We start from the raw sequence: 15,783 nt of genomic DNA on the forward strand, positions 1-15,783 counted from the left end.
CTGAGAAGTGTCTGTTCAGGTCCTTGGCCCATTTGTTGATTGGGTTATTTGTTTTTTCCTTGTTTAACTTTTTGAATTCTTTGTATATCCTAGAGATTAGAGCTTTATGATGTGTGAAGGATAAAAATTTGTTCCCAGTATGTAGGCTCCCTATTCGCTTCACATATTATTATTTCTCTTTCTGAGAAAAATCTTTTTAGTTTGAATTCATCCCATTTGTTGATTCTTGGTTTTAATTCTTGTGCTATAGGTGTCTTATTAAGGAACTTGGGGCCTAACCACACGTGATGGAGATTAGGGCCTACTTTTTCTTCTATTAGATGCAGAGTTTGGTTTGATTCCTAGATTTTATCCAGTTTGAGTTTACTTTTGTGCATGGTGAGGGATGGGGATTCAGATTCATTTTGTTGCATGTGGATTCCCATTTCTCCCAGCACCATTTGTTGAAGATGCTATCCTTTCTCCATTGCATGCTTTTAGCACCTTTGTCTAATATAAGGTAGTTGTAATTTTGTGGTTGGTCTCTGTGTCCTCTGTTCTGTACCATTGGTCCACCCGCCTGTTTTGGTACCAGTACCATGCTGTTTTTGTTACTATTGCTCTGTAGTATAGTTTAAGATCTGGTATAGCAATATCACCTGTTTCACTCTTCCTGCTTAGAATTGCTTTAGCTATTCTGGGTCTCTTATTTTTCCAGATGAATTTCATAATTGCTTTTGCTATTTCTGTGAGGAATGCCCTTGGGATTTTGATCGGAATCGCATTGAATTTGTAGAGTGCTTTTGGTAATATGGCCATTTTAATAATATTAATTCTGCCTATCCATGAGCAAGGTATATTTTGCCATCTTCTAAGGTCTTCTATTTCTCTCTTCAGGGTTCTATAGTTTTCATTGTATAGATTTTTCACCTCTTTTGTTAAGTTGATTCCCAAGTATTTTTTCTTTTTTGAGGATATTTTGAATGGGGTAGTTTTCCTCATTTCCATTTCAGAGAATTTGTCACTGATACACAGGAATGCCTTTGATTTAGGGGTATTGATTTTATATCCTGCCACTTTGCTGAATTCAGTTACTAGTTCTAGAAGTTTCTTGGTAGAACTTTTTGGATCTGCAGGGTATAGGATCATATCAGCAAACACTGCTAGTTTTAAGTGCTTCTTTTCTTGCTTATATTTATGCCTTTAATTTCTTTCGTCTCTCTAATGGCTCTGGCTAGTGTTTCAAGAACTGTGTTGAATAGAAGTGGTAAGAGTAGGGCATCCCTGTCTTGTTCCAGATTTTAGAGGGAATGCCTTCAGTTTTTCTCTGTTAGAATGATGCTGGCCTCAGGCTTAGCGTAGATAGCTTTTACAATGTTTAGGTAAGTTGCTGTTATCCCTAGTTTTTCCTAATGTTTTAAATGTAAAGGGATGCTGTATTTTGTCGAATGCTTTTTCTGCGTCTAGTGAGATGATCATATGGTTCTTATCTTAAGTGGTGAATTACATTTATTGATTTCCGTGGGGATGAAACCCACTTGATCATAGTGTATGATCTTTTTGATATGTTTTTGTATCCGATTTGCCAGAATTTTATTGAGGATTTTTGCATCTATATTCTCTGAGAGATATTGGTCTGAAATTTTCTTTTTTTTTTCTTTAATTTTTATTGTTGGTTGTTCAAAACATTACATAGTTCTTGACAAATCATATTTCACACTTTGATTCAAGTGGGTTATGAACTCCCATTTTTACCCCGTATACAGATTGCAGCATCACATCGGTTACACATCCACTGTTTTACATATTGCTATACTAGTGTCTGTTGTATTCTGCTGGCTTTCCTATTGAAATTTTCTTTCTTTGAAGTGTCTTTGTCTGGTTTTGGAATCAGGGTGATATTGGCCTCACAGAATGAAATTTGTAAGTTTTCCCTCTTTTTCTATTTCCTGAAATAGTTTGAAGAGTATTGGTATTAGTTTTCTTTAAAAGTCTTGTAAAACTCTGCAGTATATCCGTCCGGTCCTGGGCTTTTCTTGGTTGATAATCTTTTGATTGCTTCTTCTATTTCTTACATGATATTGATCTGTTTAAGTTTGTGTATATCTTCCTGAATCAATCTAGGCAGATCATATGACTTAAGGAATTTATCTATGACTTCACTATCTTCTATTTTATTGGAGTATAAGGTGTCAAAATAATTTATAATTATCTTCTGTATTTCTGTAGATGTCTGTTGTAATATTGCCTTTTTCATCCCGTATGCTAGTAATTTGGGTTCTCTCTTTTCTCTTCGTTAGCCTGGCTAAGGGTCTGTCAAACTTATTTATTTTTTCAAAGAACCAACTTTTAGTTTTGTCAGTTTTTTCAGTTTCTTTTATTTTGATTTCATTGATTTCAGCTCTGATTTTGGTTATTTCTTGCCTTCTACTGCATTTGCTACTGATATGCTCTTCTTTTTCTAGGGCTTTGAGATGTAGTGTGAGATCATTTATTTGTTGGCTCTTTCTTTTTTTGAGGAATGAACTCCATGCAATGAATTTTCCTCTTAGTACTGCTTTCATAGTGTCCCATAGATTTTGATATGTTGTGCCTGTGTTTTCATTTATCTCTAAGAATTTTTAAATTTCCTCTTTGATGTCTTCTGTAACCATTATTCATTCAGTAGCATATTATTCATTCTCCAAGTGATGTAGGAATTTTTCTTCCTTATTTTATTATTGATTTCCAATCTCATTCCATTATGATTAGATAAAATGAATGGTAATATCTCTACTCTACTCCTTTATATTTGCTAAGAGTTGCCCTATGGCATAATATATGGTCTTTTTTCGAGAAGGATCCATGAGCTGCTGAGAAAAAAGTATATCCATGTGATTAAGTCTAAGTTATTGGTTATTGAGGTCTATAGTTTCTTAATTCAATTTTTGTTGGGAAGATCTGCCCAGTGGTGAGAGAGGTGTGTTAAAATCTCCCATGATTATTGTGTTGTGGTCCATTTGTCTCTTGAACTTGAGAAGAGTTTGATTGATGAACATATCTGCACCATTGTTTGGGGCATATATATTAATGATTGTTATGTCTTGTTGATGAATGATTCCCTTTAGCAGTATGTAGTGTCCTTCTTTATCCCTTATGATTAACTTTGGCTTGAAGTCTATTTTATTTGATATGAGTATGGACACCCCTGCTTGCTTCCGTGGTCCATGTGAGTGGTATGATTTTTCCCAACCTTTCACCCTCAGTCTGTGTATGTCTTTTCCTATCAGATGAGTCTCCTGTAGGCAGCATATTGTTGGATCTGTTTTTTTTATCCAGTCTGCTACCTATGACTTTTGATTGGTGAGTTTATGCCATTAACATTTAGGGTTACTATTGAGATATGGTTTGTACTTCCAGCCATGTTTGTTTATTTTTGTTATTTAACTTGATTTGTTTTTCCTCTTTGATTAGTTTTTCTCCTTACTCTGTAGTATCTCCCATTGTTGGTTTTCGTTGTTGTTTTTCATTTCCTCTTCATGTAATGTTTTGGCCAAGACTCTTTGTAGAGCCGGTTTTCTAGCTGCAAATTCTTTTTACTTTTGTTTATGTGGAAGGTTGTTATTTCATTGTCAAACCTGAAGCTTAATTTTGCTGGATACAAGATTCTTGGTTGGAACCCATTATCTTTCAGCGTTTGAAATACGTTGTTCCTGGATCTTCTAGCTTTCAGTGTCTATGATGAAAAATCAGCCATTAACCTAATTGGTTTACCCCTAAATGTAATCTGCCTCCTTTCTCTTGTAGCTTTTAAAATTCTCTCCTTGTTCTGTATGTTGGACATTTTCATTATAATGTATCTTGGCATGGGTCTCTTGGGGTTTTGTACATTCGGCGTCCTGTAGGCGTCTAGGATTTGGATTTCCATCTCATTCTTCATGTCTTCATTATTTCATTCTTTCATTCTCATGCCTGGAAAGTTTTCTAAAATTATTTCATTGAACAGATTGCCCATTCCTTTGATTTGGACCTCTATACCTTCCTCTATCCCAATAACCCTTAAATTGGTCTTTTTATGGTATCCCAGATTTCTTGGATGTACTGTTCATGGTTTCTTATCAGCTTTTCTGAGTTGTTTAGGCTCTTTTCAAGATGATATATTTTCTCTTCGTTGTCTGATGTTCTGACCTCTAATTGGTCTACTCTACCGATGATGCTCTCATTTGAGTTTTTAATTTGATTTATAATTTCCTTCATTTCCAGGATTTCTGTTTGGTTTTTTTTGTTGTTGTTGTTGTTGTTTTAATGACCTCTATCTCCCTGTAAAGTTGATCTTTTGCTCCTTGGATTTGTTTATGTAATTCATTGTCAAAGTGAATTTTCATTGTCTGCATTTGCTGTCTAATGTCTCCATTAAGACTCATGTCATCTGAACCTTGTATATACTGAAATCTTTATCTGACATTCCTCTTCTAATGTTAACTTGTCCAGCATTGTTTGTGGTCCTTTCTTTCCTTGTCTTTTCATATTACTCACGTATCTTTCCAGCTCTGTGTGACTGTTGTCTCTGATCAGCTGCAAAACTATGCTGGTAGCCACACCCACCTATAGATGGCCAGTAAGGTTTTCCAAGATGTATTCTGTCTATTACCCGCATAGGGTGTTTGGTGAGGTTGGGGAGTTGGGGTTACCTTGTGCTGTGTCCAGAGCTTGGTCTGGTGACCTGCAAGCAAAGCCTCTGTTCTGCGCGCCTTCCGTCTGCACCTTGCAGAGCGAGCGCTACAGGCCGGGCCTTCCGTCTGCCTTGCTTGCTGCAATCTTTATCATTTGTTTCCTTCCACTAATTTTGTGGTTTGTTTGTTCTTTTTCCATGGGTTTGGATTGTCTTATGCTATTTATTTGATATCTCTTTATTGTAATACAGACAATCATTGTTGTAAAGGCCTTCTTTAGTACTGCTTTTGTTGTATCCCACATAATCTGATATGTTGCTTCCATTTTCATTAGATTCTAGGAATTTTTTAATTTTTTTCTTGCTATCTCAATTTCTTCAAAGTGCAGTTTGTTCAAAAGTGTACTGTTCAATTCATATTACATGTGGAAGATAATAACAATAAACAATAAAGATCCTGGATGTTATTTTTTGTTTATTTGATGATACTAGAGATTAAACCCAGGGCTTTGTGCATGCAAGGCAAGCACTTTACCAACTGAGCTATCTCCCCAGGCTCTGGACATGTTTTAATACAAGTTTTATAACTTCTGAATTAAAAAAAAAATCATTATTTTAGTCAAAATAATCAATGTGCTGAGAATCACTGTTTTTTTAAATATTTTTTTTTAGATGTTGATAACCTTTTTATTTTATTCATTTACTTACATGCTGGCCTGAGAATTGAACCCAATGCCTCACACATGCCAGGCAAGTGCTGTACCACTGAGCCACAGCCACAGCCTCCACACTTGTTCATTTTTTATATGTAGAATACAATTGAATTTTCCATTATGATATGTGTTCTGCAATTGTGTTTTTTTGCAGGGGGAGAGGGTACTAGAGATTGAACTCAAGGTTGCTTAACCACTGAGGCCACATCCCCAGCCCTTTTTTAAATATTTTACTTGAGACAGGATTTCACTGAGTTGCTGAGGATGGCTTTGAACCCCCAGTCCTCCTCCCTTAGGCTCCTGAGATGTTGGGATTACAGACATGCCCAGCTTGCAACTTAAATATATATAACTTCAATATATATAAAATCTATGTTCTTGGGGATTTTTAAAATATAAGATTTGTCATCTGTGAAGTGATAACTTTTTAATCCCTTTCTAATTTGGATGCTTTTAATTTCTTTCTCTTGGTTACATGCTGTGGTTAGTCCTAATTTCATTAATGATAAAGAAAAAAAGTGGTCAAAGTGCCATCCTCAATTTACTCCTCATCTTGCAGCTAAAAGTTTTAGTGTGATACGAAGTGTGGATTTTCATATATGTCTTTTTGTTTTGTTTTTTAGGAACTTCCCTTTTGCATCAATTTAGACAGAATTTGTCAGATTCTTGCTCAGCATTGATTGAAATGATGTCAAGTTTATTTTTCCTTCATAACATAATTACATTGGTTTGTTTTCACATTTTGAAATACCTTTGAATTCTTAGGACAAGAATTCACGATGTATATTTCTTCTAATGTGTTAGAAGAGTCAGATTGTAGGAGTCAGATTTTTTGAGGATCTTTGCATATTTATAAAGAATATTGGTCTGCAATTTCTGTGTGATATCTTTAGTTGCTTTGATATAATAATTTCACCTTCATAGGTTGAGTTTGGAAATAACCAATTTGTTTAGTAGGATGCATTAGTGAAGTCATTTATTTCTGGTGTTTGGGAAATTAATTAACCCCTCTTGCATTCATGCACTGTCTTTGATAACGTTGTTAAAGTCTTCCAATGTTATGTTGATATTTGTTGTAGGTAAGTGCATGATTACTTATGCAGTATTTTGTTTGATATGCCTTGATTTGAAACTTAAGTCAGTTTTGATAGTTTGTACATTTCTAGGAATTTACTTCATCTGGATTATCTGATTAATGGGTATATTAATGTTCTTAACATTCTGTTGTAATCCTTTTTATTCCAAAAATTGTATAACAGTGTTTCTACTTTCATTTCCAATTTTAATAATTTGAGACTCCCACTTTGTTAATTATTCTGCCCAAAACTATGTCAATGTTTTTGTTTTTTATTTCCTTCAGTCTTAAATTTAATGTTTATTAAATTTATACTGAATATATGAGTGAAATAGACCTACTTTCCTCCTTTTGGTCTTCAACTGTACTGGGAAGATGATTTTGTACAGGAAGGTAAAATGCAATTGCCTAGAACTCCCTCTACCTATGCAAAAAAAATAGCAAAAATCAATACTGCATTCCTGAAGGATTTGCAGAGATGCTACCATTTAGGATTTGAAAGATGCCGGGTGTGGGTGATTGCACACTTTGCAAAAGACAGGTGTATCTTGGAGGATGGCCACAGTTGGTTGTAAACTTGACTAAATGGTGACTCCAGTTGCAGTTGCAGTACCAGATGCTTGAGAAAAATCATCATTTGGTATTTATTATGCAGGCAGTACTAAACATTGCTTTTTCACCATACTTTCACTTTAGCAGACAGGCAAGAAGTACATCCTTACTGATCTATTTATAAGGTACATAAATAATCAAGCTCTATCCCCTTGTATTCTCAGGGATCTTATATCCTTCCACAAGATAATGCAGTTTATTAAGTTCATGTTAATCATGATTGATTGTAATGATTAAGAAGCAGCACAAGCAGCAGCTATTCCAGACTTTTTTTAGCATTTATTTTTTACATTAAATTTACTCTTAGTATTCTTCTGATATATTCAATTTTTGTTTTTATGTATCAGTATGTGATGAATCAATGTGTACATTGCTTGTTTAAATCAGGTTAAATATACTGTCTTCTCAAACATTGTTTATTTATTTATGGTGAAAACTTTCAAAGTCCTTTCTTATAGTATTTGTGTAAGTTGAGTATTGTTAAATATAGTCACCAACTGTGACATACCAGAACTTTTTGCTCCTAATTGTAACTTGCTATGCATTAATCTACTTTTTTTTCCCTTCCCTACCTTCTTTTTACTCTGCTCAGCCTCTGATAACCGTTCTACTCTGATGAAATCGACTTTTTAATATTCCAACACAAGTGAGATCATGTGGTCTTTGTCTTTATATACCTGGCTTATCTCACTTAACAAAAGAATGTATAGTTCTATCCTTGTTACCACAATGACAGGATTTCATTCTTTTTTATAGCTGAATAGTAATATTCCATTGTGTATATATCAACATTTTCCTCATCTAGTCATCAGTTGATGAATAGGTTTTTTCCCTTTCTTGGCTTTTGTGAGTAGTGCCATAGTAAACCTTGGAGTACAGATATCTCCTTAACAGATTGATTTTATTTCCTTTGAATTTATCTGGGTGATGGATTGTTGGGTCCTACAATAGTTCTGTTTTAAATTTTCAACTGATTTTTTGAAAACCTCCATATTGTTTTTCATAATGGCTTTAGTCTATCACTTTCCTGCCAAGGGTTCTCTTTCTCCACATTCTCACCAAAATTTGTTATCTTTTTTTTTTTTTTTAATAGCTACAAGACAAGATTGTTCTCTCAGTACATGAATTGAGTGCCCCAAAATAATTCCAACTTATAGCCAAATGATTTTCAACAAAGGTGCTAATAAGAATATTCATCAGTAAAAAGACTGTCTTTTCAATAAATGTTGCTGAGAAAATTGGATATCCACATGGAAAAGAATGACATTGGACCCCGGTCTCTTAACCGGTTACAAAAAACAACTCAAAGTGGATTAAAGACTCAAATCTCAAATGTGAGACTGGGTGCTATCATACTACTAGCAGAAACAAGGAAATGCTTTAAGACATTAGAATAGGCAAGATATTTTTGGACAAGGAACCTAAAAACATTCCATAGCAAAATTAGATGACTTCATTGAAGAATGGGCCATATATCTTTTAATTCATATTTCTCAAAAGAAGACATACAGATGACCAATATCTGAAATAAATATATGGAAAAAATCACTATCAGAGAAATACAAATCAAAACTACAGTGAAGTAATTATCTCAATTTCTTTTGAAATATTGCTCTCATACTAATTTTGAAGAATAAAAATAAAAATTTTTTACTGGGACTGTAATTTAGTGAACAGAGCATATGCTTAAGCATAAATGCAGCCCTGTATTACTCCAAGTGAACTCAATTCTGGGTTAACAGGTGGCGGAAAGTTTATTGTTCACATAGTTATTACTACGTATAGGGTTACTTTTTCCACATGGAGAAGGCAGGACATCTCTTGCTTCTTTAATTTGCTTATCATCTAATAAGATTCTGGTGACAGGGCTGGGGTTGTGGCTCAGTGGTAGAGCACTAGCCTAGCATGTGTGAGGCACTGAGTTTGATTCTCAGCACTGCATGCATAAATAAAGAACATAAAAGGTCTATCAACAACTTAAAAAAAAAAAAGATTATGGTGATAAACACACTCTTCTCAGGAAGAGTCAGTAAAGAATCAGCCTAAAGGGCTAGGGATGTGGCTCAAGCGGTAGTGTGCTTGCCTGGCATGCGCAGGGCACTGGGTTCGATCCTCAACATCACATAAAAATAAAAAATAAAGATATTGTGTCCATCTAAAACTAAAAAATAAATACTAAAAAGAAAAAAAAAAAAGAATCAGCCCAAGTTGTATCCAACCCAGTGTCTGTTTCCATCCTGACATTTAAATACTTAATTGGGGGGGGGTTAGGTTTTTTTATATTGAATTCTTGTTATACTAAAATACACAAAACTAAAAATTTGAGGAAACATCAATACTACCTTTTTTTTTAGTATTTTTTAAGCTATTTGATACATTCAGAAATTCTTACCTGTGAATAAGATTAGCCTAAGCATTAAGTCTTAAACATAATGTTTAATTAATCTTTACCCAAAATCTTTTCTTTTAATCATTGTTCTCTGCCATAATTGAATCATTCTCATTTGATAATAGACTTATTTTGTATATTAGTTTATATAATTTAATTGGCATATTATTTTTTAATATAATATTGCTCTCATAATTTTTCTCCATGTTAGATATTGTCTTCTGAAAATTCTAAAACAATGTCAGTCATTGAGAGAAGCTCTTGTTGCAGCAGGAAAAGAGATTTTATGGCATGGGCGGACAAAAAATGAACCAGCTCATTACTGTAGCATCTGTGAGGTAAGTAAATTGTTCTTATTTTTGTTGTTTTGTTTTGGCTTTTCTAAGTTCTGTTGTCTGTTCCTCCTTTCCCCTTTCATCACCTCCCCACTCTTCTCTTTTTCTTATTTACAAATTTGCCTATACCGTTTTGTAATGATTTTTACTGGAACCAGCTATTATGGCTACCATGATAAATTCTTATCTGAAGGTAAAACATTTCAGTGATACATGTATTAACTTAGATATCTCCTACAAACACATTCATGTAATAGATGCTTAGCAGATAATAATCATCTCAGATTTTAAAGTACAAAGAATGCATAGTAAGAGTATAGATGTCAACAAGCCATATTTATTCCTGGAAGATAGTATTAAGTCCATATATTAAGTGGATAGCCCTAATACAAAATCTGAAATGATCCAAATTTTAAATTTTATGATTATTGACATGATGTCACATGTGGAAAATCCCATACTTAACATTAAGGGCTTTAGTAAAAACATGGGCACAGTAAAAATAGTGTATAGAATTGCTTTTTGTCTATATGTGTAGTGAGTATCTAAGATATAAATGAATTTTGCATTTAGACTTGGGCCGAAGGTATCTTTAGGTATATGCAAATATTCCAAAATCTCAAATTTCTAATATCTGTAAGGGATATTTAATTTGTATTTGTTCATTTTTCTGTTGAAAGATGTATAGAAACAAATGTGTGATGGGTACTTTTAAGGATCTTACATTTTACTTGTAGGTGACAGATTATAAACATTCATACAATAATTATGACACAAATACAATGAATATGAAACTGAAAATATATACAAATTATTAAACAGTGAGGAAAGTCATTTTCTTCTAACTTTGGCATGTCATGACCATACAGACTTATTAAAAATTAAATCTCTTTGAAGGTTGTACTAACTTCCAACTGTCAAAAATGGCTAAGGTTGGAGGTTTATAGAACATCCCTTAGGCTTTGAAAACACTCTAGGAATGGAGAAATATTAGGGTTTTTAGTAAAGTTGAGCAGTCAATCCACTGGACCTAAAAAATAGACTATAAATTCTTAAAGGTCTTTTAAGGGTAGGCTGAATGTATCTCACCAGATCATCATGATTCATTGAAAAGAATTTATTATTTATTCTGAAAAATTAAAACTCACTGTAAGCTTTTTGAACAAAAGACCAAGATATACATTTGAAAGAGAGAAGTGATTGAAAATTGGAGAGTATTTGGATAGAAAGCAAAATGATCCATTGGGAGATGGTTGGAATGTTCTTAAGATATGTTTTGTAACGAAGAGACTGGACTATAAGGTAGCCCTAAAAATGCAAAAGAAAAAGGAGAGGTTGAAAAGTATGTAACAAGTATAATAACAAGACAGTTAATGAAGTGGAGAACAGTGACAAACCGGAGATAACAAATTTTTAACTCAGGCCACTAGACTACAACAAGAGTCTTTTATTATGAGACCAAATAAATTCTGGTTAGTGCTTTGCTTCTGAAATTGAACAGATCTCTTTCCAATATTGAAAATAGAAACAGCTATTATGTACCATAAATATCCTTTATCCTGATTGAGCCTTTGTAATTCATCAATCTTTGTCTAAAAGATGAATTGTTATCTTCTTATATATATGCTCACAAATACACTTCTTTTTGTACTTGCTTGAACACAGTTTGAACACAGTTTGTTACTTACCTAGGTTTCCTATTCTTGAAAGACAGTGATTATAATTACTCAAGTTTTTTGTTATTTTACTCTTATTAGCACAGTTGTATCAGGTGCAGTGGTACATACTTTTAATCTTAGCTCGGAATGCTGAGCAGGAGAATCATGAGTTCAAATCCAGCCTCAGCAAAAGTGAGGCACCAGCAACTCAGCAAGACCATGTCTCTAGAATACAAAAAAGGCTGGGGCCTTTTTTCCAATTCCCAGTATCACAGTGTTAGTGAAATGCTCTAGAGATCAAAATATGAATAAAATACAGTACCTCCTTTAGAGTTCAGGCTACAAGAGAAGAAAAACATGAGGGTAGACTATTATAAAAATACTACAAGGTAAATAATGACCATTTTTATTTAATTGCACCCTGATCGTTTGGGATAAAATAAAAAGAGGTTGCTCTTCGTCAAACTTTGAGTTAATGTTCTTAGTCTCTAAATATGTAACATTACCTTTGGATGTTGTACAAAATAGCATCTCACACATACAAGTATGATTTTTAAGCACTTGAATTTAACCCAAATCAGTGCCTACAGTTTCATGTAAAAATACTATTTCATGGTGATACCAATGAGTAAAAAAATTTTGCTAAAATTCAGATTTCTCTATTTATTGCTTTTTTTCTCTTGTACAAAAATAGGTGGAAGTTTTTAATCTGCTTTTTGTCACTAATGAAAGCAATTCTCAGAGGACCTACATAGTACATTGCCAAGATTGTGCGCGAAAAACAAGTGGAAATTTGGAAAATTTTGTGGTGCTAGAACAGTACAAAATGGAGGATCTAATGCAAGTCTATGACCAATTTACATTAGTAAGTGAATTCCACATAGCTGGTTTGTGAAGCAGTAGTATTTGTTTTGTGTTACTTAGTAAATAGAAGTTAATAATATATTAATCTTACAGATATGTTATAAAGAAAAATATTCTTCTCCTTCATACTTCAAAGTAATTTATGAATTTGAAATTGACATTTTTCCCTACTTAATAAAATGTCGGGCTGGGGATGTGGCTCAAGTGGTAATGCGCTTGCCTGGCATGTGCAGGGTGCTGGGTTCGATCCTCAGCACCACACAGAAATAAAAAATAAAATAAAATAAAAAATATTGTGTTCAACTAAAATATAATTTTTTAAAAAAATAAAATACACTTGTTTTCCAAGCTAATTATTTATTTAAAAGGTAATCATTCCTGTAAGTATTGACCTTACGTGCATATTTGAACATTGACTAAATGGTTCAATATGTAATACCCATGTAATAATATTTATAGTCAGTTGCAGAGTTTTGAATTTGGAAGACTATTTCTTTGATATACCATTTATTTCTGGCTTTCAATGGCTTTTTATAAATAAAAATACAGAAAATAATTCATGAGTTGTTAATACTGTCCTATGGCCTTTTGCTCTAAATTTAAAATTTAGTTCCTAATGGTTCTTATTTAATGACCTCTTATTTGAGGAAGAAAAGAACTTATATGGAATATAAAATTTATGAGGAATAATCATAAGTAAGTTATTAGGAGAATTTAAAGAAATTTTTCAGTTACTTTGAAATCAACTTTTGTTTTAGTAGTAAAAAGGCTAGAGTTTAAGTATTTTTAAAAATTTGTCAAATTAATAAAATTCCAAAAGTGTTTTTAGAATAAGGTTATTATTTCATTTGTGAAAGAAGGTAATTGATTCACAACAAATGTTTTAAGGCCCAAGGGAGTCAACAGCAAAGTTAATAATGGAAATAATAGTTATATAAAGCCAATCACTGGGAGGCTATTTCAAAGTCAAGGTCAGAAGTAATCTTCATATCTTTATTTCTAGAACTACATTTAAATCATTACTGGGAGTTATTTTTTAAAAAATCATCCTTTAATATGTGCTTCAGGTTACCAAATTGGGTCAAAAATAAAAGTACTCCAAAAGTAAGGAGAATAAATGTGTTAAGAAATTATTTTGCTGGCTAGGGTTGTAGCTTGCCTTGCATGCATGAGGCCCTGAGTTTGATCCTCAGCACCACATAAAAATAAATAAATAAAAATAAATATATTGTGTCCATCTACAACTGGAAAAAAAATTTTTTAAAGATAAAGAAATTATTTTGCTCATTAAATGGCATTCTCTTGTCAGTACAAGGAAGAAATTGGCTAAAAGTAACAGACTAAAACCTATTAAGTTAGAAAACAATTTCTTACTGGGTTCTTATTAATTTATAATTGATAGTATAGCTAAATTATTTTAATAAATAAATTTATTATTTTAATAAAAATTGAGCATAAAGGATTGTGGATATATCTCTTAGTTATCCGGTTGAAACATACTAGTTTTGGTTCAGCAGGACAGTTCAGGTATTTTTTTACACATGTATATTCTGCCATTCTAGCTTAGAATATTTGGCATACACAAAACAGTTGGTACTGATTTTTCAGCTGATTTGTAGTAGTAATGATCACTTAGTTTTGTTGATATCTGAATAATGGCATTGTTTCGTCCTAAGGAAGTATAAGACTTCTAGCTCTTTCATGACAAATTCGCCTCCTTCCGTAAGTTCTTTGATCTTCTCTGGATCCTTCACATCTCTTTTTTTTTTTTTTTAAGAGAGAGAGAGAGAGAATTTTTTTAATATTATTTTTTAGTATTTGGCAGACACAACATCTTTGTTTGTATGTGGTGCTGAGGATGGAACCTGGGCCGCACGCATGCCAGGCGAGCACTCTACCGCTTGAGCCACATCCCCAGCCCCACATCTTTGTTTTTAAGGAAAACATCCTTCAAATGCCTTTTAAAATAGTCCCATCCAAGGTACAGCAGATTTTTATAAAGATTCAGTACTTCTCTTAAAAAATTGGCCATTTTCGTTTAAATGGAAATTAATCTACTTTTATTCATAACATACTTCACCATTTCCAAACCTCAGAATCCGTAAAACAACAAAGCACCCCGGTGGCTGTACTCTGGCACTTTCGGTTATGCTACAGCCTTAAGAGCTTCTGACCACTGCGATTTCGCCCAAAAGTTTTTGACTTAAGTGATGAAGTATAAAAAATGGTGGAGATAACTGTATAAGAGTCATGGAAAACAGATTCTAGTATAGACAAGAAGAACATCTTACTTAGCAAACTATTGAGATTTGCTGATTTTTTTCAAACTTACTTTATGAAAATGTTATGTTGTTTATAGATAAGAGCTACAAACATTCTTAATAATTTATATAACAAAATGATTTTACAACCTTATATTTCTTTTTAGGCTCCTTCATTATCATCTTCCTCATCTTAAAATTGTTCCATGAACATGAGACCTTTCTGCTCTTCAGGAAATACCTGTATCACTGGTTTTATAGCTGTTTCGTAAACTGCTGATTCAAAGTTATGTCTATGCAATGTTCCAAGAATAGAGGGTCAGTCAACTGGACAAGAAGAGCACTGCCTTTATTGCAAGACTCAGCTGACACAGATGTATTTCAGAAAAATTATCATCATCATATGTTTTATGTATATCTGACAGAGCTGTCAGTAAGAACTAACTTTAAAAAATAACCTTTTTTAATACGTCTGCAATTTTAGGCTTATGGATAAATTTTCATCTGTATTTTACTCTTTCAGGATTTTCCTGGCATAAAAAATACTGCCCTAGGTGGTCATTTCTTTGTAATATGACTAACAAATTTTTTTTAAATTTTGGACCAACTTTTTATTTTAATGTAAAAATTTGGATGAGAAAGTTTTTTACCATTTTGATTTTCCTGTAATGTTTAGAGACCATGATGATTATCCTTTGGTTTCAAAATAAAACAAAAAAATTAATCATCAAGATACAAAGATAATGGATTAGGTGTAGACTAAAGAATAAAATTCAGATTGTGATTTTCTTTCTAATCTTGATACAGATTTAAATTATTTATATAAATACATATTTATTGCTTGACAATATTTGTGGATGGAATGTTGTTATTTTTTCCAGATTTACTTGCCATTAAATACCAAGGAGTTCTGTACTTTTAAATACTACTCCTATTACATTTTCTATGTATAAATAAAACTGCTTACATTGTACAGAAACTTGTATTAAAATTGTTTAATGTTTAAAGGTTTTTTCCACCATTATGAGTTTTAAAAAGCCTTTCTGTAAAAAACCCAGTTTGTGCTCATATCAAATCAAATGAATACATGTATTTTATATGTGTGAGTATGCACACATATGTATAGTGTATACAGAAATATCAATATATAATTGTATAAACAAAACAATTTTTAAATTTTTTACATCTGCGATAGTTTTTGAGGTGCCTATTATAAAAGAATTGCTTACCAAAAAAAAAAAAGTTT

The 15,783-nt window shown here is 32.7% G+C and overlaps 1 protein-coding gene across 7 annotated transcripts in view; it reads left to right on the forward strand.

Moving 5' to 3' along the window:
• LOC107158750 (lysine-specific demethylase 6A) overlaps nucleotides 1–15,516 on the forward strand; it is a 190,552-nt gene extending 175,036 nt beyond the window's left edge. For 5 of the 7 annotated variants that reach the window (XM_048797399.1, XM_015505245.2, XM_048797397.1 and 2 more), the window contains 3 exons: nucleotides 9,631–9,757; nucleotides 12,107–12,277; nucleotides 14,705–15,516. In XM_048797399.1, coding sequence (XP_048653356.1) covers nucleotides 9,631–9,757; nucleotides 12,107–12,277; nucleotides 14,705–14,734 — 328 coding nt within the window. In that variant the 3' untranslated portion in view covers nucleotides 14,735–15,516. Of the gene's footprint in view, nucleotides 1–8,123; nucleotides 8,613–9,630; nucleotides 9,764–12,106; nucleotides 12,278–14,704 lie in introns of those variants that run through there. The other 2 variants (XR_007345077.1, XR_007345078.1) reach the window with 2 other exon arrangements.
• The last annotated feature ends 267 nt before the right edge of the window (nucleotides 15,517–15,783 follow it).

This window comes from Marmota marmota, unplaced genomic scaffold (genome assembly GCF_001458135.2).
Source record: "Marmota marmota marmota unplaced genomic scaffold, marMar, whole genome shotgun sequence".
NCBI classification, from domain to species: domain Eukaryota; kingdom Metazoa; phylum Chordata; class Mammalia; order Rodentia; family Sciuridae; genus Marmota; species Marmota marmota.